Genomic DNA, 27940 nt, shown 5'->3' with positions numbered 1-27940 from the left:
ATCGGTTTCAACAAAAGACCGTACCCAGGAGCACAGCAAACTTTACCTACTGCCTCTCAGAGTGCTGGTGAGTGCTTGTGAGTAAAGATCGAAGTGATTTTTCTAAACACAGCAGGCTATGTTCAATCCATGGCGCAGCAGTGTACTTAAGTAGCAGATTGAAAATGTTTTTGAATGTGTGTGCGAATTTGAGTGTCAGTGTGACTGGAAAGCTGAATGTGCCCAGCCTTTTGTGCTGCATCACAAGGCTCTGAAATGTGCATTGGACATCAAACTGTTCAGAGCAGCAGACACCTTTTCTTTTCTGGAATGATCACAGCAGTCTGCTCAACAAGGCCTAGCTATAGGGGCACCATAATGAATGAATTGAAATATCGTAGACCGCAGATTGCTGAAGCTCTTTTTGTTCATCTACGGCAAGTCATGCATGAAAGAAAAGGTGAAAGTTTTGTGTAGACATACAGTAAAAGCAGAATAAACTTGTCCCAGAGGAAAGTGGAAAGCCCAAGTATCTACTCTTTTTACCACAAAAAGTAAATTAAAAACAGACTGACCTAAAACAGACCTATAATTTTCATATTTCTGTATCATATAGATTGGATTTCATTACATAAATGTTTTCTGGGTACTACAAAAAAAAAGCTAGAAACTACTTTTGAATTAATTATTGAATTTTGAGTGTAACAATGTAATTACAAGCAGATTTTTTTTTTTTTTTAAATATTGTTTTAAAGCACAAATATGTATATGTCATCTTTTTACTGGAAATGCCACAACCTGGGGGAGTTCTGCATAAGGAAAAGCTCACAGCCAGAAATAGGTGGGCTGAATTAACAACATCAAGCAACATAAAACTAAATGTACCATGAAATTTATTTAATCTAGATTATATTGCTTAAATAATTACATGATGCTGAAATCAGTGATGAAAGTAAAATTAATCATGCACCCATAGCTAAAGACCATAAGATAATGATAACGTTTAAAGTGCTTCCTTTTAAGGATATGAAGCTACTCCTCTATGAATGATTATCAGATAGCATAATAGTCACCTCTCCAGAAGCTGGCTGACAACTTTTATTGGACTGCTATTAACTTATTGTGGTGATGTGCTAAGATATATGTCAGATTAAAACTCTGGCCCAGTTGAAGAGCAACTAGGAAATGACAAATTTTAGAAAGACAGATGACTAAGTTTGAGCCTCCAACATGACAGCCACTTCCTGCCCACAGTCCACACATTACCTTATCTGCTGTTGCAGACTGCCTTCTTCTCTTGGCTGGCTGAATTAAACTACTTGCACCTACTATCTGGAATTAAAGACACAATCCTTATCCATATGCATAAGTGTGCACTTACTAAGATGTAAACAGAAACAAACAAACAAAAAAAAATAAAAACACCAACAGAAACCGTGCAGAGACGTGGTCCATGCATTTAAGTTCACAGCTGCGTCCCAAAACTTGGCCTGGACTAATGGAGCTACTGTTGGCTATTCCATTTTTAATGGAATTTTAAAGCACTTGAAAGAGACGAGATTTTGAGTAAGCACCTGAAAATAGTTCACATTGTGACAACAAACACTAAGAATGACAGAAGGAAATGATGCCAACGCTATTGCAAAGAATTTAAAACTGTTTTTTTTTCTCTCAATGCATAAAGTAGTGTACATGAATGAAAATATAGCCAAACATGTTGCTCTCTTCTGATTCAGCTAAATAACAGGTATTATCTAAAAAAACAAGAAAGCATCAGGATCCTAACATTTTTGTTATGAAAATATTTGCAGTGCATATTAAATAGAACATAGATCAAATGTTCTTTTGAATTTAGGACTTTATTGATTTTATTCCAATACATTTATTCATTCATTTTCAGAACCGCTTAGTCTGACCAAGGGTCATGAGAAGCTGGAGTCTATCCCAGCAATCATCACGCGAGAGACAAGATGCACCCCAGACAGGTCGCCAGTCCATCACAGGGCAAACACAGAGAGACAAACAACCATTCACACTCACACCAAGGGACAATTTAGAGTAACCAATTAACCTAACATGCATGTCTTTGAATGGTGGGAGGAAGCCGGAGTACTCAGACAGAACCCTTGCATAAACGTGGAAAACATGCAAACTCCATACAGAAAAACCACCGTTTGAGCCTCCCCCAGCGGAGGATCAAACCAGTAACTTTCGTGGTGTGAGGCCACAGATCTAACCACTACACCACCGTGCAGCCCAACCATTCAGTTTGGAATAAATGTGAAATCTGAGTGTTATCTGAGATCTGTCATTTAACATGATTCTTTTCCAGGGTTACACCTGGCACCAAAAACTAATCCAAGATTAGTTTTTGCTGCCTCTGTCGGTGGTCACCACTGTGAATCATCCATCTCAAAGATATTGAACTGATTTGCATATTGACTTGGTATCAGTTTAACAGCTGATGTCCTTCCTAACACAACCATCTGCATTTATCCTGATTACGGACCCGCACAAAGACAACGCGGGTGTGTGCCTCCTTGAGGCTGAAATCATTTCAAGCGAACCACTACACAAGAAAACAATAAAAGACAAAGTAAGGAAGACTTACATCTTTGTTGGTGACGTCTGCTTGAACCAAGGTTCCATTCAGGCATGGCTCCACATAATGTAATTCCTCATTGTACTGGAGGAAAACAAAAGAATTTATTCTCCAATGACTCGATGCAAATACTTTAAATAGGCTCTAAATAAAATATTAGTTTATGTTTAAAAAAAATTCACACTGTGAGGACATCATAAACTTTTCTCATCTTGATTGAAAAAAAAGCCAACGTAGGCGCTCATTGCACAGCAGATCGTGCATTCGCCGCCTGCCATTCGGCGATAATTCTCACAATTTAATGCATGAGTATGAATTAGACTTCAAAGTCCAAGAAAGACAATAGCAGTGTGTTCTTCAAAGCCAGTAACTGTGCCCTAATCTGTGACTGTGTGAATGTGTGAAGTCTCAGTGTGTGTGTATAAACTGCAGCACAAAACAAACTCCCACTGCATGAGGCTATTTTCTCTCAAGTGTGCACATCATTTGTTCAGTAAAGAAACCTTTGACAGAAGAGTTTTTCCTCCAATGATGGGATGTGTGCAAGAGTTCAAATGACATAGTAATAAATAGCTGGAGAGAAAATGAACAGATGTGTCAACATGACACTCTTTTAATGTTTCTGATTGTCAAACCTGCTTTATCTCAGTTTTTTTTCAAAAGAATACCGATAAATAATTTCATTAATAAATTGATCATGAACTTTGTTTTTAGGATAAAAAGAGTCTAAAAGTGAATAGCTGTGTTTTGGTGTTGCATTGTTGGTTATTAACTAAAATGGAAACACCATTCTCTCTTTTCTATATTGTTATGTAGACTAAGATGATATTAAAGTACAATTTCATTCATTTCTGCATTGCATACAAACCCTACAAAGCACATGCACATACAGTACACACTTAGAGAGCTGCATCCGCATGAAAATGATAACAATAGTTTAGATGCCTGAGGGAGGATAAAACCAAAACTGTCTCTTTTGCATTTCAAATCTTAATTCAACTGACTGTTAATTGGTTGTGAGCGTGACAGGAGAGAAAGCTGATTTGTTCCAGCATTTCTTCTCATGTGAAAAGAAGAGGATAGAAATGAGTCTCTCTTATTTTTGCGTGCCTGTGTGTGTGTGTGTGTGTGTTTGCGTGTGTGTAAATGCTTATCTGAGCAAAAAAAAAGTTTGGTTTTTTTTTATCTTTTTATATGGTATTTGTTTTTGTCAGCTTTCTTAAAACGGTGTAGACTTACAGCAATGATATTGAAAAAGTCGTCATCTCCAAGAGTGTCCAAAATGGAGGAAACAGTCTGTCTGGCGATGGTCAGTCTTAGGCCTTTCATGCTGCCACTGACATCCACCAGAATCACCACGTCTTTTGGAGAAGTGGCAGCCTGGATGTACCACTTCCGGTTACGACAGTCGAAAGCTATGACTCCGTGTTCGTCTGGTTTCCATTTGATTCCTTCAAGAGCATAAGACATTGGAAACAACTTAAAAACTTTTGGCCCCGCCTCTTTCATCACAGAATATTCTTGTAGATTTACTACTTCCTTTTAAAACGACTTCAACTCATCCGATTTTGAAATATCCAAACCCCATGAATCATCATTTTATTTATTTTATCCATTTTACGTGTTTTTGAGTCAATATCCAGGTAGAATACATGAGATTTCCTCTGCAACCATCACAAAGAAACACTGAATATGAGTTGAATATGTGTAACCTCTTTTAGTATTCATGCTGCAATTACTTCAGAGGCATCCAGGTCAAAAAACTAACAGTGGAGGAAGCTCTTTAATAGCACTGAATTGCTCCATTATGTATGTCAGAAGCAAAAGAAGAGAGGATACTAATAAGCATAATTAAAGAACAATTACTTTCAGGTTCAGATGTTCAAAAGATAAGAATAAAGACAGACCTTTCCACTGATTTTCTCATATTCGCTGTTGTGTAGAGTTACATATTCACTGGCTCGATACAATTTTCTTAATTATGCTTCTTTCATTTCTATTCATTCCACTTCACTTGTTCCAAATGTTTATCTCCATCCTCTTCATTCACTCTAATCTCTACAGACCACTTTGGCTGTCTCTCTCTCTTTCTCTCTCTATCCTTTCTCTCCTGTTCCTGTTCTCCTCTCTCACTCTGCTCTCCCCAAGTCATGGTCTGTCAATCACTGTAGCTCCCCATACACACACACCACAGTGACTTAATTACAAATACACTAAGCACCGCACATCTACCCAACAAGCACATGTTTACCTGGATACTGCCTGAAAAAGCCTTTAGCACTGCCGAAGTACTGCCATATGAGTGAGGGGTCTCTCTCAAAGTTGTCCACAAACACTTTGTTCAGGGCCTCAGACCAGTAAACTCCGTTGACAATTGCAGAATCTAAGAAAAAAAAAGACAAAAATGAGAGACAGGGAGGGACAAACTGACATGGGAAGGAGGGGTAAAAAACAAAATTAACATTGTTTTTAACAGTCCAGAAGCTTGGAGCGGGTGTGTTCTGCTGCCCGCTCATTCAGCCGTATCAAATCACACACTGGAAGTCTACAGATCCGTATGGGGACATATTCATTACAGAAGGATACAGAGAGCACATGCACGAAGAGAAAAGATGAGAGGAGAAAAACCATTAGAGAAACAAGAGAACAGAAACCGCAGAGACAAACTATTCTTCTGAGACGACGCTCAGTTGCTCCAGAAAACGGAGTAATTCCCGAATTATTACTCTTTGTGACATCTGTTTTATATCAGATTATATATCAATGTACATAAATACATAAATGTTGTCTTTAGAAGAATTATTGATTACTTTGCATCAACTTCAGAGCTAAAGCTACAAGAGCTGAAACATATCTATCTTATCTATCTATATCTATCTGTGTATAGTCTACTGTTGCATTAGGAGGATGTGGTGTTTGAACTATTCTGTTGCCACTATCTTTCTTTCTACACCACTGCTGGCTACTGTACAGACAAGGGGTTAAACATGTTTGGATGACCTGTTTTATTGTCTGTTAAAAGAAAGAGAAAAACGTGGGAATTAATGCAACTTTTTAGGCAATTCAGATAATTAAAAGTAGGAAATACGTCATGTCTTTCCACTTCTCCAAGTTTCAATGCCGGGCTTTATTAAAACAATGCTAAAAAAATATATTTTTGATTAAATGAAAAGGATAAAATAAGGTTTCCCTTCCTACATATGCTATAGACTATTATGTGGAATGGTGCATATTGTTTTCCAAAACAGTTGTCAACACGGCTGTGTGTGTGTATTAATGTGTATTATATGTCTATTATACAATGTCCATGTTCTAATCCAGCCACGTGCATTTAAACAATATGTACATGAAAATGGAATAGGTTTTACTTATAACTCCATCCAAACTGATGTGATGAAGACTATGGTTCAGCATATCCAATTATGAAAGCTTCTTTTCAATTTCTAGGCTGAGAGAGTCATAACGGTCCTGGTTAGCACCAGACAGCCAAGCTCATTACAGCTACTTACTATTTGGCTCAGAAGTGGGGCAGGGAGGACAGAACCAGAAAAGGATGAACAGACAGACACGAAATTATACAGTGAGACAGACACACAATACACTTTAGATGGAAAGAAAAAGACAGCCAGGAAAAAACCCCGAGAAATGCATGGAAAATGTCTGAGAGATGGAAACACAGACAAGTGACTAATGGACAGAGAGAAAGAAAAGTAGATAACAGATTCCCATCATCGCATGCACTGGCTACATTGTTCTGCTGTCAACGGTCATGCCAATAAACCATGATTGAATTATGCTTCTGGAAGCAAGCACACTAAAGCCTCTCTTGATAGTAAACACCCATCCACCTCCATGGAATGGAGTAGAGAGGAGGCTGGATATAATCCAGACTCCATTTACACAACAATACAGTCACTTCTGGTGCAGTTTGAGTGTCAATTACAATCTGAACTTATCATAATGAGGAAGCCGGGATGGGGCCCGAAATTCCCCAGAAGATATCATTTACATTTATGTCTGCTAACACGCTCCTTACTTCAGTCTGAGCACAGATAGATAGGTGCCATCCCCCTAAACATTCACACACATGCAGAATCTCACATTTAAAAGTATGATTGACAATTAGAACTGAGCTGGGGCCTCGCTGCATTATTCTGAGCGATCAGAGAAATGTGAACATTTGTTTTTCACGTGATTCACGGTATTCTAGTTAAGTTACCTTCAGTGAAGAGAACTGAATAAGCAACCACTAAGAGAAAACTCTGTATGTGTGTGTGTGTGTGTGTGTGTGTGTGTGTGTGTGTGTGTGTGTGTGTGTGTGTGTGTGTGTACAAGTGTGCAATATTTACAGTGTATCGACTTGCTGTGAACGTTTTGTTTTGCTGCATCCGAGGTTCATGTTGTTGTCATGCTCAGTCATGAAAAAAATGATGGTGTGGGCTGTGTCTTGGCTGTAATGGTGGGTTGAAAGATGGGTGCTTGATGTAGCGCATTCCTCCTGTGATTAATCTCCAGGGACATGAAGGTTTTTGCTATCATAGACTTAAAGTCAAATTCATCATTGTTGACAGCAAACAATTTATGAAGCGCACGGGCTGCGGCCAGCTCTTTGGCAGCTAAGGGAGAGGATTCAGGTGACAGTGACTGGCTAGTATGAGATGAAAGCGGCCTCCTTTTTTTTCACTCAAAACAAAATTTGCACTGTAATACACCAGGAAGAAAGAAAGAGCCATGTAAAAGCCAAAAGGACTTCTAAGCCCAAACAAAAAACAATCCATAAAAAAATATCCACCTCTTCAGTTTAGAATACGTGCATCGTTGAGTCGCTGTATTATCTCCTGTCTTCACGAGGGTTTCAGAAAACAGCATTTAAAGGGTTTAAACTGGTCTACTTGACTGTTTCTTAGCTTTGTTTGTTAATTTAACTGATATATTTAAGTAATTCTCTGTGTTTTTCAGTCTCTATAATAAGAACAAGTATTCACGCCTCAGTTTTGTTTACACAGCAAGAGCAGACCTTTACAAGTTAGCAGTTGTACCGACCTTGTTAATTTCACATTGTAGATGTTTGAACATAAATCTGCAGCTACTAACCAACTATACTGGGGAACAGAGATGTCAGGCTGATAATGGAGTACAATGCTGGATAGAAAAAAATTCCAGGGGCACATAAGACAGTTTTCAACTAAAATCAATCATTCTTTAACTTGGTGGGACAACTTTGCCTCAAGTATGGTGGGACAATGTCTTCATCCAGTACACTGCCATTTCATTTGACTGAGCTCTAAGAAACTGATATATATATATATATATATATATATATATATATATATATATATATATATATATATATATATATATATATATATATATATTTTTTTTTTTTTTTTTTTTTTTTTTTTTTTTTTTATTTTGTCAATGGTGCCGTGGAGTTGTGATAAGCACCATCTATAAGTTAGTTCTAACTTGGGAAAAATAAAGTGAGAGAAAATGAACAACAGGAAGCACAGACATAAAAGAATTTTGATGATATGGTCTGTGTCTGAGCAGTTCTCTGTAAATTTAACCTGAGTAAATGTTTTGTCTTATTAGGAGAGTTTTGTTGAAACTCTAAATGTTTGCTAATAGTTATAGGAAGGAAACTGTTGGTTTCCAATGCCACTAAGAGGTTAGGGGGGGGGGGGGGGGGGGTGTGTGTGTTAAATTACCCTGATTTCATCAGATTGTTGACTTTGTCTCCAAAAGCAGTTCATTTTCTCATTTTATGTCATTTCCAAACTTTCAATCTAAAAGTATTGAATGTGATCTGTTTGGAATTTTGCATTTGGGGTTAGACTGTTTCCCTCAGGAAACAGTCTAACCCCCCTAAACCCCTAAACACTCAATTCACCTAGAGATTTATGTTCCAACCCTTACCTATGCCTACAAGCTGAGAGTAGAGACCGAAATTATGAGAATGCAAATACAAGGAGCCAAAATTAGTTTAATCTGCTGTGAGAAGCTTGGTCATCCAGGAAGGGCTCCGATTAGAACTGAGGCTCCCCTGCTTTAAGAGGAGCCAGATGACATAGCTCACACATCCTGTTTTATAACTGAAGGGACAACCAGTCAACTACATCAATTGACAAGCTGGCTTTGCTTTCTGGAAATTCTAGCCAAGCACCAATTGTAATGATGAGCCATTGGTTCAGTTGCCCAGAAACTGGTTCAGGCTTAGTTCCTTTCTGTGGTACACTTTCACACACTCATAATCATTTTCGGTTAAGATTAAATTAGCTTCTATTCTGTTCTTGGGATTTGGCAACACCCCTCATCCACGTTCATCTGTTGCAGTTCTGTCTCCTGTGTTACACAGTTTCTTTTGTTGTCACCGAGCAATAAACAATAGTTTAATCAGTTTGAATGCGGTTTGATTTCAGTTCTTACTTTCTGTGGGCCGAGCCGGGCAGTTGCTCAAAGATTTTTTTTTCTAGATTGTTTCTAAACATGAACAAGGCTACACTTGGTTTTTTTTTTGGTTTTTTTTTGTTTTATTTTATTACAAATGCAAAATCATTACTTAGATGAACACTGAAAAGCACACAGAGTTGCGGCACATTATTTTCTGCTTTTTTCTTGCATATTGAAAAGGAAATGGAATGAGAAAAACTCTTGCAACTGCTTTAAAGAATTCATTCATATTTTTTTTTTTAAAAGACCAGCATCTCTTAAAGCAAAATTTTGCCCTAAATCAGTTTCTTGAAGTCTGAGCCAATGCATCCATTATATAATTACCCTTGGACAAAGCCTTCAGATCTAAAACTGTCAAAAGTCAGTGTCTATGTGTGTATGTGCAGAGTATGGATGCATGAATCTACTCATTTGCTTGTGAATCAAATCACAATTACTCTTTCTATTTCCGTGTCAGTCTGCCAGCCCGCCAACCTCACTTTCTTTGCACTTTCATTCATTTTGTTTCACTTACTCTCCTCCTGTCACTCTCACTTTCCTTTTTTCTCTACCCAGCTGCAATTAATCTGTTGCTCGGACCCTTCATCAGTCTGACTTAACCTACTTTTTCCCTCATTTACTTTCTCCCTCTTCCCTCTCTTTTCTTCACGTCCTTTCTGCGCCTCGAGTAGATGGGTTAAGCCGACGTGACATTGTCTCTGTCCACCGAGCGTCGAATTAAACCGCAACTTCTCTGGCTGGATTTGAGCGGACGGTAAATCTGAAAAAGTCTAATTATTTAAGTGCTAATTAAGTCAATGTGAGGCGGAGATGATCCAGAGAGTTACAGTTAATGAAATCAAATCCACCTCCTGACACAGGCTTACATTAATATGCAGAAGCACATCTGATTTTATTATTATCTTATTTTTAAACCGTTACTTTTTTAGCCCGGTGTTTTAGATTATTTTAATGCTGAACTAAACTGTGTGCACAAATGTGAGGTATGTGAGCTAAAATGACTTAATCATTATTTCTGTGACAGTTTTATATCTTAAACCCAATTAACACTAACTGGCTTATTGGATTAGTAATTTTCATGTGGTATTTTTGTGTAATTGAGAAGGGAATGGCCTGAAGTGGTTAAAGAGTGTTTTATTCTTAAATTAATTATTATGTAGCTTTATTAATGCAGGTGAAATAGACAAAATAGAAGATTTACATGCCGCTGAAAATGTTAAAAAGAAAAAACAACTTGTGTTGCAGATCTGAACAGCTCAACTTTTCAGGAATGAATACTAGATACACAACTACCAGATAACAGATACTGGAATCTAAATGGACTTAAGGGGGGATTCAAAACAAGAAAAAGTTTAATTTCACCAATTTTTATCATGTTCTTCAGATTGCTTAGGGGTTGTAACCATACCTTTGTTGTACATATTGGTGGGGACCTGGACCACGCTGAGGCTGAGGTTGACTGACAGGTTGTTAAAATGATCATTGGGTTGAAGAATAAAATCTCCTCCCAGCTCTACACTTTTCCCCTCCTCATCGACCTCGTTGATCAGCACCGCATTGAAGTATTCATACTAGAAAGAGACAGAGAGAGAGAAAATGAAAAAACACTTTCTTTAAGTTAAAATTTCAAACTTACACACCTACCTTTATTACCTTTACTAAAACTCTAAAACAGAATAACTTGTTTCAGTCTCAGTCACATGATGCTGAGTCATGTTTCCAGCCTAAATGCAGTCAGATTGGTTTGCACATTGAGGTAACCTGAATCCTTAGATCACCCCAGGAAGTGCCTGTTGTTACAGAGGAAAGCTGCTGAGTTGACAAATCTAACCTCAGGCTTCCGCAGACTCCTTTCCTCGCAAGTTGCTGCATGAGGTGCTCTGCCTCCAAAGTATTTTTAGTGCTGCGCATACTGCGGAGAGTATTAATAAATCATAGAGCAAGACAAATATAGAGCATGGCTCCCTGCATCCCAAAGGCTCTGAAGATACCCTACAGGACAATGCCTGAAAGGACTACTACCGATGCAGAACGTGACAATAGACGGATGAAAGATGCTCTAGGAGCTGGAAGAAATGCAAACATTTACATGTTTTTATTTACTTTTTTAAATTGTTTTGTTATTATGAAACTAAATACAATAAATACATATAGAGGAAGTCAGTTTGGATTTCTAGTTTGTTTTCAGTTCATTAAACATATCACCAATCTACGCACTGTATTTCCATACTTTTGAAATCTTTGAAAAGCAAATAATTGTACAAGCAGGTGCAGTGCAGGATTATTTTTCCATTAAGTTTTGTTATTCTTATATTTTCTTTTTCAAAAGTATATCCCAAAACTTTTGCTAATGTAAAACAGTTTTGTTTGATGCTATCTAAAGCGCAAACTGCATCTTAATTCATCACAAAAGTTTGACGAGGGTTAAATTAAATTAAATTAAATTAAATTAAATTAAATTAAATTAAATTAAACATTTACTTCTTACATAAAAATATCATTGGTGTTATTGTCATTGACAACGGCAGGATATATGACTTCCTCGTGCTGATGAGCTTTGCTTTTCACAGCTCATAAACATGACCAGCGCTAAACAATGCAGCGCTGGGGCTGCATTGATTTTTCATGGACTTTTGACAAAAATAACTGAATTTAAACAGGGCTTTGGAGAAGAATAAATTGTCATTCCAAAGAGTTTAATATAACGCCTCATCACGTGTGTTGAAATAGAGACAACAGACAATCTTTTGACAGATTTCCGAGGTGTGAACAAGGTGGGAGTGAAGGGAGTAAAAACTGTGAGTCCAAGCAGGACAGTAGGACAGAGTAATTGTAAAGTCACAAAATATCATCTGTTGATCACCAAGCAATTCAGCCTCTTAAACATCTAACGTAATTCACAGAATAACCAGTTACTACAGTGTGCTCCTTCCTCTCTGTGCTGAAACACACACTCATCCCACCAAGATAGCTTCTCCATTCCAGCCCCAACAACCTTCACTTGGGTAAATCCTCCCAGGTTCTGAAAAGCACAACTATCCCCTCAACACAGTGCAAAGCATAGATAAAGCCATCAATTAGGCTAGAAAGCCTTGCAACTATCAGTGTAATTAATCAGGCCTGATTAGACTTAATAGCCTTTTATCAAAGTGGAACACTGCCATTTCAAGGTGAGAGAGCACAGTGTTGCTCATTTCTTTATATTTCTTTTTCCGTTTTCTCTTTCACCTGCCGTTTTCTATCCCCAAATGGACACAAAACTTAGATAAAATAATTACCTTGCTGTGAGTTTGCCAAACAGCAATGGGAATTAGTTATATACATATAATCTTTTAAATATATAAAATAAATCAGAACAACAAGCTTCTTAGAAGTCTTTGTTTGATATACTGTTTATAGAAGGAAGATTACAGTAAGCCGCTTCTATAGAAATAATCAAGAAATTGTTGTCAATCAAGGAAGTGGGAGATCTATGGCCCCACTTTGAATATATGTATTTGGAGATATCTGTTTCCTTTTATAGTAAACAACATCTACACACAGACTATTTTCTTTTTAAAAGATATAGCCCTCCTTTCAGCACCAATAGTCCTCTCAAACTCATGAACAGGCTTTAAGATCCAAACTAAACAGGTACAGATTTGACAATTTGACATTACATCCTCCAGCACCAGAAGTGGTGTTACTGGATGTTTAAATGAGTTTAAATGTCAACACAGCAAAGCCAAAATATCAAAGTACAAAGATGACAGCAGCATCATCACTGGATTATCAATAGTAATTATCATACTGTGATGACACAAATTGTGCTGTATTTTAACCCTTTAAGGTCCTGGTGTACCATTTGGAAGAGGTAAATTTGCAGTGACTTTGATTAATTTCTTTTAAAAAGAAATGTGGAAACCTACCTGAGACATCTCTACCAGTTGGTTTGGGTTTGTAAAACCCAAATTAAGGTACTGTTTTATATTTTAACCATTTTACTGTCGTTACATTATCATTAAGTTCTTCTTTTCAACATCTTTTTAACCATTTGTTTTAAAAAAAAAAAAAAAAACATTTAATCTGTTCATTCTTGTCCATAACAAATGGAAAACCACAGAGAAACATTTTTCACTGGCCTTTTTATTAGTGTGAAAGTTAAAGGTTTAACGTGGCAACAGCAGGTCCCAACTCATAAAAAGTAGAACTCCAAAGGATGGCAAACAAGTTTTGGTTCCTCTCTTTTACCAACTAATGTCACTGAGAGACTCTCTAGTTCAGCTGTGCTAACTGACATTGGTAGCACTTATTGCATCACTAAAACTACTTCATCTGTCCACCGGCTGCTGAGTTAAAAACATCATGACCAACTTATCATCATTCCAAAAGGAGAATAATTTGGCCTCCACAAGTCATGCTAGTGAGCCACATGCAGTTTAATGACAACAGCTGCTTGGTACCAGATCTAGTATTTTCTGTCACACCTTCTTTATGTCTTTCCCAACCTAACATGAGAAAACAAACCATTAACACTGAACAAGGACTTGTCAGACAAGTGAATGTAATACCTATATGGCATTTAGTGCAATAAGATGCTATTTAATTAGTTAAGTCTTGCTGCTTTGATACTGAATGATTTGACAATGTTTCACAGAACTTCTTGGGATTATGTGATATGAATGTTGAATAGGGCTGAGATCAGGTGATTATTTGGGAAAGCTCGTGAAAATTTTAAGGCTGAACTGGGATTTGTGGGTAGTTAAAAGTGTCTTGCTGTGATGCAGTCTCTAGACTCTGTACAGAATGAGTTTTTCATCTCGACAAAATGGTCTGTTATCAACATCCTGTATGTATAAGGGAAGGCAGGAGATAGAATAAAATCTACATGAACCTTCTGAACACTCAGCAAAAAGGGACGATGGTCAGAAATTGAGTTCAGAAAATATCCTCATGTAAGACTTTTATGTAAACTACGGCTGTTTGAGGGACCTTCATTACAGGCCAAATCATGTTCATGCATTATGAACCACTCTGTCACAATCTGAGCCCAACGAATTGGCATCTTCATTTCCATCTTTTTGCCAGGCAGGGTATTTCTAGCAATTTACACATGAAGGTACAGTATTCAAAGATTAAATCAAAACTTACTATAAGCCATTTAAACACTACAACTAAAAGAACTTTGCTAAGGAAGGGTGTCAGTATATTTTACCATTTTGTATCGTAATATTTTGTTGTGTGGCTGCATCTTTTGACTTTGTATTATTGTCATTATTATGACTAATCTTCCAGCTACACAAATCCTGTGCTTGACATCTACTGTCCGCCATCTCTTACATGCATCCCTTCTCCATCATACCCAAATCAAATAGCTCAATTTCCTCGTCTGAATGTCTTTCAGCGCTGCAGTGGTCAACTAACAACCCATTCATCTGATTCAGGTGTGCTGGAGAAGGGATGGACCTAAAAGTTGCAGGATAGTAGATCTCGAAAACTGGACTTGGGCATCCCTATTTTAATGCAATACCAGACTTTTGGATGCCCAAAAAGTCTGCTGAGTTAATGATAATGAGATTAAAAAGGCAACCATTTTTTTTTTTTGGTAAGCGGAAGCAGGACAGCAAGGCAAATAAAACAAACTAGTTAATGAGTTTTTTAATATATTAATTTATATTCACAGCACATTCCCTTTATTTTATTCAAATTGCATCAATTTTCAGCAGTGCGGCTATCAGTGTGGGTGGAAGAGGCAGGAGGTAAACTATGATGTGAATGTGTGTATCCATGCAGGTTTCTGAGCATCATTTGAGGCTGTGTCCAAATGTGGGTGTATGTGTTGAGTGAGTCAATTATGCCATTCCAACATTACAGCACAGAAGTGCCCAGTGCCACTAATGCAGTGTCTGATCGTGGTGTTAACAACCTGATCTTAAATGCTGCAGTGCATTAAGCTGAGAGACTGAACATGTACCATCAGCACCCACTCGCTAAGTGTGGGACATGCAGCAAGGGAGAGGATGGACTGGAAAAGGTAAAAAGTGAAAAGAAAGCTTCTGCCTTAAAACATGAGGCAATATATATATATATATATATATATATATATATATATATATATATATATATATATATATATATATATATATATATATATATATATATATATATATACATTTTGCACTAGCTCTATTCTGCAAGTCTAAATGGATAAAAACAGAAATATCTTTAAAATGCAGTTGGTTGACATTTATTCTAAAGAGATTTATTCACTCTTTCATTAAATGTGAACAATTAAATGTTTTTCTCCTTTCTTTTTTAGTTAAGAACCAAGATAAGACCCATACCTGACGATTTTAAATATACAGATGTTTGTTTATTATTGATCAAGTTGACATCTTGCAGTGTTTTCTGTTGGATTTTAATGGATTAAAAAAAAAAAAAAAAAAAAAGCAAAACAGGTCCTTCACTTGGAAAATAATACTGCATAGATCTTTAAACTAAAATCTAATTATATGTCATTTCTAAAGTACTTTTCATGCACAAGGCAACACAAAAGGTATTACATTATAAAAACCAATTTATTCATATTAAAACTCTTCAAACAGAGTATGAAATAGTAATTTAAAAACCCACACTTCATTACATTAAAGGCAAAAGTCATACAAATTAGAAGTGGAATAATTGGTAGAAATATTATGATGTGATATTTTGTGTCGTCTCTTTAGTTCCTGGTTTCCTGTTTTATTTTAAAGTTGTGATTTCTGTCTAGCCTTGTTTTCTGTTTATAAAGCTCACCTGGATTCAATTAGTCTATTCAATACACCTTTGTTGTGTTCTGTTTCTGTCTGCATTTCTAACTCTTGGTTTCTGTTCTTTGTGCAGGTTATTGTGTTGGTTTGTCTCTCTTTCCTGCATGTGGTCTGCCTCCTGCCTCTCTGTCCTGCAACTGGGTCCCCACACTTCCATGAATTGCGACAAGAAAATCTTGTACTTCTTTCATAATTAACCCAGAGATGTCCAGGGTTTGGCGTTCACTTTGCAGCTGATGTCATATGATCCAAATTATCCTTCATTTTAAAAGAGACTGTATTTCTGTATTACAGAAAATGCTGCACCTAAACTTTATAACAATATCATCATATAACATATTTGATTATATCTAATGGTTTAACAGACTGCAAACAGGTAAAAAGTATTTTGCTATGATGAACACAGAGCATAAAATAGATGAAGGTGGTGACTTTCTAGTTATCCATCGGTTAAGGAATTTGTATTTTTAACATTTTGACAGACTTGAAACTACAAGATCTAAACGAGGTAAATCAACCACACACTGCCACCTTTTTGTATTCCTTTTCTAGAACAGCAAAAAGAAAACTTGCTAATGATATAATCGTGCACCCCTTCATAAAGAGCGCCCATGTAGCTTGTTATCATAAGCTCACATACTTTATGAGAGCATGACCCAGATACACATGCCCACATAAAGAAAAAAGGGAATAGAGAGAGAAATAAAACCCTTGTTGATTGTGACAAATACTTTTGCTCCATGGAGAAACATAGTGGATCAACAGCCGCAAGGCGAAGAGGAGGAGTGCAAGACACGAAAGACACCATATGTGAAGCAGGAAAGGGTTGACCGTGACGCTCCACTCTATGGGGCTCACTTTCAACTCTAATCTCCACTTAGACTTTACACTTTTCCTCACCCACTTTCATACCCTCTTTTTCCATGGTTGTGAAAGGGGAAGACACCACTCTCAGAGTGTGGAAATGTGACTGGAAAACAACCAGGGGGCATGGATGTAGGTAATCAGCGGGTAAACGAGGCAGCAGACTGAGTAAATAACTTGGAGGAAAGGCCAAGTAATGGTTCATATGCCACATTTAAAATCCGACTTCATGCATCTTAAATTTTGTGCCCACTGACTCTGGGGAACACACGTCTAAAGCAGCCGTGTTGGCGTATCATACAGTCAGCTGAACACTTAGCACCATATTCTTGCTGCATTCCAACAGAAATTTAAGTTCAAACAATACTTTGTAAAAACAAACGAAGAAAATATGCAAAAAAAATCTTTTTTTTCTCCCTCATCTTTACGTCAACACCTAATGGATGTCCAAATTAAATAACTAACTGCATAACATGAGTGTTTAGAGAGACTGCAAAAAGCTGAGGTCAGTAAAGTCTCCTTGGAAATTATAGAAATTACTTTTTCTTTTTTTTCCTTAGTGTTGAAATTCATTGGGGCCATGTTAATGTAAAAATCAGCAGAAGCATCCTCAGATATCTACAGAAAAGTAATTTGATAAATAAAGCATGCATTATTATTTCTCAAACCGTCAAACCCTGTGGTCCTTTCTGTGGTAAGGACAGGATCAGCATGCTGCTTAGACCAGGCTTTTTCCTCCAAACTTTTATGTACAACCTAACTTATTTAATAAGAGGAAAATGTATGCAAGCTTACACCGTGTCAAAAATCCACTTCTGTGCTTTTTAAGAGATTAACGTGCTCAGCAAGGGTTTTATTTCCACTAAGTGGTCTGTCTCAAGATGGGACTTTTTGGTGTGGTTTTGGTAAAGTTTACCCTAATAACTGATGGGGTTCCACAGCAAAATGACCACAGTCTCCCTCGCAGACAAAAGTCTGCTCTTGTACAGTGTACTATTTATTAATTATGGTACTTTATCTCTCAGTCAACGTCTGTACCTACTTACTAGTTTGTCTTTGCATGAACACAGTATGGCTGTCTTCAGACACTAGCAGGTCAAAATAACTTATATTTCTCCATGTTTTTTTTTTTTTTGTTTTGTTTTGTTTTGTTTGTTTTTATAGTTCTTTTCTTTTTTTACTTGCCCAAGACAATTGATTTAATTCTGTTCTTATTCATACCTGATAACATCCATGATTTTAGCATTTGTACAAAAATATTAAGCAAGTAATGACAGTAGTGAGCATGTTTCCAATTTCCATCTTTTTTCTGTAGCAGATCTATCCTTATAAAAGGCTTTCCAGATGCCTGTCAACATCAGTTATTCTAGGCTGTGCACTCTGCCTCTACGGGGAACCATCCTGAGACACCTGTTTACAAAGGTACATTGAAATGCTTTGTATGTGGAACTGGCAAGCAGGTGAGACATGTGTACAGTGAAATTGCACATTATGCATTTGACAGTCAAAGGTAACAGTTAAGTAAATGGCTTAAAAAATCCAATTTTTGCTTCAGTGGCTTTGCATACAGTGGTATACTGAAACAGACACCACTCCAGATACATTGAAACACACACGTCAAATCATTTTTGTAAGCAATTAGAAAAGGAAATTTACAAATCAACCAGCATTGACTTGTTGCACTTTATGGTGGCATCCCAAGCAGAAAAGATTGGAAAATTTATAAAATAAAATAAAAAAAAAAACTCACACTCTTCCCTCAGACTGGAGTTATATTTTCAGTCAACATCAACCTTGGCAATTGGCTGTTTGTCTCCAACCTCCAAAGAAGGATTTCATTGGCTGCAGAGGGCATGGGAGACGGCTCTCTGCTTTCCTATTTACAGCACATAAGCATTGCGGGAAAAGAGTGAGGGAGGAAAATCGCAGCAGATTACCGTGCCAATTTCACATGGAAGCAGAAGAGCTCTGGAAAGGATAGATAAGGAAATTCCTATCAAACTGCTGCCAGCCAAATATGTATCCAATAGCAATAAACCACACAAACATTTTATAATAAACCCCAAATAGTGATGGAGGAGGTTTCGCCTACAGCACGGATGTGGTATTTTTAGCTCAGCTGGTGATAATTACCATCTATTCACAATGTGCTGCAGTAAAAAGCACTGTTGGAAATGCCACCATCAGAGCTGTACAGACTTGAGCACATGTACACCTACACAGGTGTATACACACAGTGCTCATGAAAACATGCATGCATGTAAACAACGACTTTGGTTTGTGTTTGTACGCCTGGAATTCTCCCTCCTTTCATTAAAAGGGACGACACAGTTTGCTAAGAATTGTTAAATACTGATGCTAAATGGTGGCCAAGACATTAAAGTAATGTGTCCATATTAAATGTGTCCATGAATATGGAGCAGATGAAGGGGGTTAAAACATTTAGCAGAACTCACACATTTAGAAAAAAAACAGCTTGTTTTTGATGGTCAAGATTCTCCAGCATATTTCTAGAGCAAAAAAACCTGTTCATGAATTGGGAAAGTTCTCTGTGACGCAGAGAGATTTTTAGAAAATAAATGAGCAAGAGGTGCAAGCATCACCCAATGGCACCAAACGCTGCCAATAATACACTGAACAGAAGAAAATGTGGTCACTTCTAGAAATGAGAGACTAGTTGTAAAGTTGCAAAGAAATTGTAAGATTTTTTGGGTTTTTTTGTTTGTTTTTGGTTTGTTTTTATGTGTTTTACTCTCTGCACAAGAATTCTGCCAGACTGAATCCAGTCCAGAGCCGTACCACGGAAGCTACAACAATGGGAGACTCACCACAATGGGCCAAATACGAAACAAATACAGACATTTGGTCTCAGCAAAATGTTGTTATAATGCCACCAGCTGGTAAGAAGTGTGGACCAGACTGTCAGATGTGACAATCATTTACTCTGCACATGCATAAAAAAAAAAAAAGATTCCGACATACTAATTCCTTAAATGATTTTTTTTGCATCAATGCATTCATTTTGAGGCACTACTAATAGTAATCACTATCATCTTCATCATCATCATCATCAACTGTCTAAGAGGTTTTGTGAATATTTTGTCAATCAGCAGTCTTATTTTATTATTTCTTTTTAAACTCTGTCATCCACATAGCAGTAGGGGTAATTTCCTTTTAAAGAAAAAACAGAGAACCTGTGAAGTTAGGAGGGTGAGACTGGTGGCCCAAAAGAAAAATAAAAGGGTAACATAAAGAAAAGCTTTAGAGCTGGACTGCAGTCAGTGACTAATTTAGTAACTAATCTTCCTTAATATCCAATGGCAGCAGAAACCCACAGGGCATTCACTGTAATACCTTACAGAACTGCCAAAATAAACACATACTGACTGCAGGCGCATACACCAGCACACACGCCACAAGCTCTATAAGTGGTTTAGCACCAAATGCTCCCAGTCGACTTAGTATCACATCTCCACTCAAGAATTCAGATTTCTGCTGTTGCTCCTCCCGCTTTCATAAACTCTGTTCTTAGATGTGCTTGATGATCAGAAAACTGAAGTGCGCACAAGTGCACACACATTTCTGTCTTTCTCACGCACATGACACACAATACAAAAGCTCCACTCCCAAAATTAAAGCTTTTAAAGTGGATTTGAGGCAGAACCATGACAGCAGTAGCTTAGTTTGGGGGTGTGCATGCAGATATGATTAGCAAAAAGCATTTATCCAAGTCTGCAGGAGAGAGGGTGGAAATGCCTGGGAAAAGTTTGGAATTTCTGAACTTTTCTTTTTTGAGTGGGAATATGACTATGATATTGTATCATTCATAATTTATGACCAATCTGTGGCTAAAGATGAATTCATAATATAAAAAGTTGAGGTATAAAAGCATAATTCTCCCTGACTTTTGACATTTCTAGAGAAAATGAGAAATTGGATTCAGATCTCCTCTTAAATTAATAAGAGTCTTTTTTTTTGGATTACAGAAACACACCACTTCAAAACCAATAGGCCTCAATAAAGCCCTTTAATCAGATCAAAAGTTGCCACTAGCTGATCATACAGTGTGAGCTACTTTTTAAAGATTTTATATTTGAGCATAGTGCACAGCAGCTGTGGTGAGACCAAACAGCTGACCAACAGAGACATGTACAAAATGATTTCAGAGAGACGTGTACCACCAACATGCATTTTCAAATATTAAGTTTAGTAAGCGAAACAGGCATATTCTCATCCTGTGTCACTTGTGTTTACAAAGACCTCTGACCTGGCCTGCTGGGCCTTTTTTGTCAATAGATTATGCTATAGCTTCTAGTATATTCTCAGCATAAATGGATTACTGATTGTTTAAAAACAATGATTGAGGTTGTTATTAAACTATTGGGATATGGGAGATACATATAAAATCACCTGCAAGTCTGGATCTTCTTCATGCTGTAGGTGGGCTTCCTCTGCTGCTTCCACCAGTCTCTACAAGAAAAAAAAAGTTAGAAAAATAATAGCTTTAGCACAGAAACAGATTGATTTGTGGGTCAAAAATAACAAGCAGGGAAACATTCATAGAGAAAGGAGCTTTACAACAAGCCTTGTAAACATCCTTTAGCACCAGAGCAACATGAAAGCCCCTCAGGACATATACAGAAAGCAGACAGACATTTGGCCATCTTGTACAAAAGAGGTTATTTTCATAAATGGTTCAGGAGAAGAGGTAATGACTGCCTCCGGTTCTTTGGACGTTATGACAACAAACTCCATCATCAGTTCATGCTGTTTTGCACAAGCACTCAAACACTCACAACACACACGCCTTCTATCATCACCCTCTTGTTGGTGCTGTCTGCTGTAAGGTAGTAGGAGCATCTGAGTGCCTTTGACTCAGCAATGTGATTTTTCCCCCATCTCCTCCTTTTTTCTGTAGGAGACCTATCATCTTGTGAAAATTGTTTCTTAGCCAAGATGTCACTGGTGTGAATGAAAAATAATTGAGAACAGTAAGCTGAGTCAAAGGCATTGTGTGTGTGTGTGTGTGTGTGTGTGTGTGTGTGTGTGTGTGTGTGTGTGTGTGTGTGTGTGTGTGTGTGTGTGTGTTTATATATATAAAATGTATATGTGTGTGTATATATAGATAGATAGATAGATAGATAGATAGATAGATAGATAGATAGATAGATAGATAGATAGATAGATAGATAGATAGATAGATAGATACACAATTTTTTTAACATCAAAACAACTGATTTTCTTTTTTTGCTAAAAGATTGGTTGGGGTCTGCGCCAGGGGGTGACTGGCGATGGCCCGGGTCTCAGGGGTCCTCCTGGCATGCCTCTTGCCTTTGTGTGGGAGGGGCACACACTTTGTGCGGCAGGTTTATTCACTAACAGCAGCTAGTTTTCTCTGAATGTTTCTCATTTATATTGAACTTTTTAGATTCATGGTGTAGTTACTATGATCTAAAGTTGGCTTGTATGTATATGTGTGTGTGTGTGTGTATGTGGGTCAGTATACATATATATATATATATATATATATACATATATATATATATATATATATATATATATATATATATATATATATATATATATATATATATATATATATATATATATATATATATATGATATATATAAATGCAAACAATAATGCAAAATAAATATAGAAATAAAAAAAAATTCAGAATGTCAAGGGGATCATTATATCTATAAAGCTTCCCTTGGCAAAGTAAATTTACTCAGCAGAACACAGCATCCAGACGATCATTCTGCTTGCCTAAATGCCAGACAAGACACATAAAAAAAAAATCTTTAATAAAATTGATCCACGATAAAAAATGTTGTCATTTTTATTGTTTTTATTGATCTTTTTACTTGTCTTATTGGGCATTACAGCAGCAGAATGATGATCTGGCTACTGTGTTGTTTTTTCCTCGTTGAAATCAAGAAAAATGACAAGCAAAACAAAGTTTTATACCTTTGTTTTGTTTTCAATCTACAAAAATCTGCAATATCAAAGAATTATGAGAATCACAATTTAAATTGAATCGGTACCCAAAAAATTGGAATCAAATCGGATCGGTACAAAAGCAAATTGTCACAGCCTTATTTTTTATATTATTTGGTATTTCTGTTTAGAACCATTTTTGAGACAGCAGTAGCTTAGCAAAGTCAATTGTTATGTAAGATGGAGCATATTGTTGCTCATTTCATAAACACAACATGTCTTTACCAAAAAGACATGGTAATCTAGTAATACCCTGCCCAAACCATTCCCTTTTCTAAAGTTATTGGGGGACATTCAGTCCTTTAGAAGCAGTTCATAGCCATGTCCTGATCTATGTCAAGCTCAGCACAGGTTTATTTCCATCTCATATCAGGAATTAGTTCTTTATCTAGACTTTATTCTGACAAGAGATAGTCCCTTTTCTAAGCAAGTCAAGTCTATTCAGGTCATTGTCAGTGTAAATGTCCAACACTGTGTCTTCTATTATATTCAGACTACTCAAAAACCTGTTTCATTCTAAACTTACACATCAAATCGCTTCACATTGAAAGAATCTGTCTGCTAAAATGTTAAAATATAAAAGACTGTTGGAAACTATTCCATGGAGAAAATCATTGTATCCTCACAAAATCAGCAACATTCACAGCAGTCCTTAGTCAAATTTTTATTCTTGCTTTTCTTTTGCCTGAAAGTAAATTCAACATGTCTATGACAAGAATCTCAAAACGAGTGTAAATGAAGGAAGCTTTTGGGAAAGCTTTTGGGTCCCACATTGTCACCTTGATACAGAGATCCATTTGTCTGGAACACTCACTTCTCTGTTTCCAAATGTGATGCTTGTGGTGTGTTCTCATTTCAAGTGACTTCTCTTTTTCACAGCTGCTCTTGGTGCATGTGAGTTTTGGTAATGGACTTCCATTTCACATTTCCATTCAAATGGCTTTAGCGGTTAAACTACTGCAATCAGCCGCCTTATTTCAGCTGAGCCACGCGTCAGTGTGTGTGTAGCACTGCTGCTGTGTATATAGGCAAGCTGTTTTGGGAAGTGAAAACTGTAATCTAGACTCCGGCCAATCATTTTCTTCATGCCAGCAACACACCTGGCCACGGCATATTGTTGCATGTCATTTTTTGAATGGTTTCATTCAGAAAATTATTCATGAATGCATATCTTCTGCTTCTTTCTTAGACTGAGAGAAAAAAGCAAGACAAAAACATTCTGGATATCTTCCACTCTCGCAAAACAAAAAAAAAAAAAAAAAAAAAAAGAAGAAAGAAACAGCTTAGAAAAGCGAGAGCATAACTGTACGTGTGTACATGACTATTTGAACACATATTTGAATTTCCAATCAATGACATGCACTAAAAAACCTCAGGCAGGTAAGTCTGTTGGATGTTCACAGCAAAACATACTCGCAGAACAAAGAAAGATAAGAATGAGAGAATAACATTCACTAAAGGTCTGAACACTTAGCCTCATGCTCTTAACAAAATGCCAGACGCCGTCTGTGAAGCCAGTGTGGACTGACACACTTTTCCACTGATTGTGTTCTTTTGTGTGTGCATGTGCGAGTGGTAATCGTACTCTGAGCTGATACATTAAAGTAGCAGCCCACTGAGCAGTTTTGCATTTGTTCTCTCTTTCTTTCTTTGCTCACTTCATCCAGTAATGTATTCTTGCATTTCATTGTTCAATTGGTTATGGTGCATATTTAAAGCAGCCAGTTGTTGGCATGTGACATGGTAACATAAAGGAAACCACAGTTGTAACATTATGTTCCAGGGTGAAAAAAAAAAATTAATAATAAGTTTTGAAGTGCAGTTTTGCAACCTCGGGGTGCTGTAGGGCAAAAATGGCTCCAGGAATGTAACTAGTGTCAAAATGCCAACAAAACGGGTCGGAAACACAAAGTCTTAAGGTCAGAAAAATACGTTGTGTTACTTTGACAACTAAGCTGTTGACTAAAAGAGGAATAGTTCAGCCTTGCACACTGTAAAAATGTATGTCTTTTTGTTTTGTTTGGGACCAGTTAAATGATATCAATGAAATTTGTAAGCACAAAAATGCATCATCTAAACACACTGCAAGAAAAATCCGGGTTTTGGCAAAATACTTTGAGCGAAAGAAGAACATGATATAAGACATAAACACCAGTAAAGGCCAGCTTTCTGTGGGTGGAGTAGTGGTGGACAAACGAGCATGAGCAGACGAAAAGGGGATGGTGTGTAAGAGGAAGAAATGCAAACTTTTATCCAAGTGACTGTGTGTTGATCCTTGTGTCTTGATACATTTTTCTTTTTTTTAATTTATTTCTGTTTTCTGTTACTGTTTGGTTTGGTTTACATGTTTTTAGCTTTAAATCAGCCTGTTGTGTAGGAACCAAAAACCACCAGCAGCCATTGGTCAGCTTTAGAAGAACTGTTTTCCTTTGAACACATGAAAGTTAAGCCTTATCACAGATGGATTGTGATCATCATGTCAGTTTGGTGCATTAGATGTTTTAACCAAATAATACTCAAATAGAATATTATTATTATGAGACGAAACTGAACCATGAAAAAGTACCAGAAGGTGAAAAGAAATGAGTTACAGAGGAAATTGTACTGATTTAAAATGACTGATGGTAAACTGAAATGAACCCTACACTACAAAGAACTACATCCTATCAAGGATTACAGCAAAAGAAAAAAAGATATTTGCATTTATTTTTAACTTTAATGATCATGTAAACACCTCAAGATTCAAGATTCCTTCATTTACTCAACAGTGACTAAATTTACGGCACAACAGCGACAAGAACACACAGAGGGAAAAGTAGCTAGGAAGGCCAGGCATAGAAACACATAAGTGTAGAATTTGAAAATAAAAAAAGAATAAAATAATCCAAAATATATCATTTGATGTTCAATTTTAACTTGATTTTAAGCTGTATTATCTAATCAAGCATTTTTCACATAGTGTAACTTACCAAGCAGTAAGATGGCAAAACCTCTAAAGTAAATATGACTTTCACTCTTGAAAGGGGCTTTTCAGTTGGAAAAGCAGAGATTAGAGATTAAAGGACACTTTTCCTGCAAATTTCAGTTTCAGCAACTCACGGGGATGAGCATTCCAGGTATGTGTAAGTGTTTGAATGTGTTTGAAAGTGTGCTGCTAACAAGCACGCCTACTGTCTGACTGCATGCGTTTGTATTTCTGGCATATTTCCAAATAAGCACGTCGCATTTTTTTTTTCGATAGGTGGTCCTGCCAAAGTGTGGGATGCAGTTTAAATAGAGAGGAAATTACTTTCCGTCTCGAGTCACTCTGTCGGGACTCTGTCGAGGCTTGCGAGATGACAACAATAATTAAACTGACACAGTCACAGAGGCGGACCCCGTTGTCTCCTCGAAAGCACACACACATTTGAATACAAACGTTCACTTTCACAAGCCTTAACCATAACTGACAGGGTAAATGTTAAAGACACAGAGCTAACCAGACTAGATGTGATTACAGATTCTCAATATTTGTCTGCTAGTTCCTTTCTGTCCTGCACAACCTAATGCTTGGCACAGATCTGATTAAACATGACCCATCTGGTTTGATGTTACCAAATACTATCTTCCAAGTTTTTTTCCTATCAGAAGGACACAAAAAATTCCTAGGAAATTTATTTTAGCAAAAATAATGACAAGCAATCTATGATGCTGATCACAGCATTTTTAATTTGTTCTAATTAAAAGAAGAAAAAGAGAAACCTTAAAAAATGCTTCTTCAGTTCGCTAATGTACATATACCCTGAATTATACCTTAATAAAACATCCATTGTGTTCTTAATTTATTATTCCTCTTTCCACCCACCTTCACCACACATCCCATTTTTCCTGACATTTACGCTCATCTAACCCCTCTCATTATCTGACATCCTGCAATTATGTTTTGCTTATGAAAGGATTCGGCTTGTTTACTCTTTTAAAAGCTCATAAATGATCCTATTCATTTAGACGTCAGATTTGATTAGCTTATTGTTGTTCATGCAAACCACTCACTGTGTGGTGGGTTTACTGATGGCTGAAGCCACTGACCTGAGCGAATGCTTGTTCATTAAAGATGCAGCACTAAATCCGTCAAAGTTCGCAAAGCCCGTAATATATAGCTGAGCTATGCTAACAGCTGCTGTCAGAGCAGGGGAGGAGTGGCTGAGGAGGGGGGTCACATACATTATTGACTGGTAGCGGAAGTCTTTTCCTTTTTTTTGCAGTACATTAAGCCTTGACTCGGCATATTCAATCCACCAAAGGGGTGGGGGGGTGGCCTAAATCTGAACATTCTCCTGAGGTAACCCAGAACAAGAGTGCATCAGCTAGAGTTCTAAAAAGACTCCAAAAGAAACCTCCCCAGAGGTCTTTGTGTGCTGTTGGTTTAGCACGCATCTGTGCTTTACTTTTCTTCATTTCTTTCTGTACTTGTCAAATTTGTTGGACAAATATAGAGGCTACTTAACAAATGACCTGAAAACAGCAACTTGTATGTGTCAAGACCAGAAATGAAAAATAAATAAATAAATAAATCAGCCAAACTTGACAGCATGTAAGAGATTAGAATTCATATGAGATATCTCTACTAGCTTATATAGAGGACACAAACACAGAATCACTAAGAAATGTGTTTAAATAATTTGGAGATGTACAGCGGTTCCTCAGTCAGGAAATGCTAAGTAAGACTTGGCCTCATGGCAGGGCAGGTCCTGTGGGTTTTGGTTCTGCCAGAGGTCTGGAATGGGCTGAGTTGAGCTGGCTAAGGTGAGCCCATCAATAGTACTAGGGACAGCAATTAATATTGTCAAACCAGCCAGGGAAGAGTTGCAGCATCAACAAAATGGAAAAGCGCTCTGTGACCCTTTGCTTCCTCTGTTTTGCACGTTTAGTTTGGGTCCAAGCCAAGTAGGCAGATCATGGTGGAGAGACAGATACGAAGGATAAAGGAAAGAGAGAGGGAAAGACAATGAGATGAAGGGGAGGAGTACACTTTGAAACATCAAGCCCCAATAATCAATAGTTGACAGTTCTCAGCAGTTTTGCTGACTGATAGGGAATATGAAGTGCTTATCCCAACCCTACCCCACCCTCCCCTGTCTTTGTGTCACATTTTCTTTCTACTCGCTTTAATTTTCATGCTTAAACTGAACATTTGACTTGTCTTTTCTTCTTGACATTTGCCTCTCCCACTCCTCCTACCTACATGCTCATAGCATCTTTCTGCAATATCATTCC

At 37.2% G+C, this 27940-nt stretch overlaps 1 protein-coding gene across 1 annotated transcript in view; it reads right to left on the bottom strand.

Annotated features, from left to right (window-relative positions):
- cacna2d3a (calcium channel, voltage-dependent, alpha 2/delta subunit 3a) overlaps nucleotides 1-27940 on the bottom strand; it is a gene marked incomplete at its 5' end in the record, with an annotated part of 116015 nt that overhangs the window by 54122 nt on the left and 33953 nt on the right. Inside the window, 5 exons of the mRNA XM_079239162.1 lie at nucleotides 2591-2665; nucleotides 3821-4032; nucleotides 4833-4964; nucleotides 10440-10602; nucleotides 21094-21153. Coding sequence (XP_079095288.1) covers nucleotides 2591-2665; nucleotides 3821-4032; nucleotides 4833-4964; nucleotides 10440-10602; nucleotides 21094-21153 — 642 coding nt within the window. The remainder of the gene's footprint in view (nucleotides 1-2590; nucleotides 2666-3820; nucleotides 4033-4832; nucleotides 4965-10439; nucleotides 10603-21093; nucleotides 21154-27940) is intronic.

Source organism: Telmatherina bonti (genome assembly GCF_933228915.1).
Source record: "Telmatherina bonti genome assembly, chromosome: 4".
NCBI lineage: Eukaryota > Metazoa > Chordata > Actinopteri > Atheriniformes > Telmatherinidae > Telmatherina > Telmatherina bonti.
Note: the sequence above shows the minus strand (reverse complement) of the source record. Positions and strands in the feature narration are given on the sequence as shown.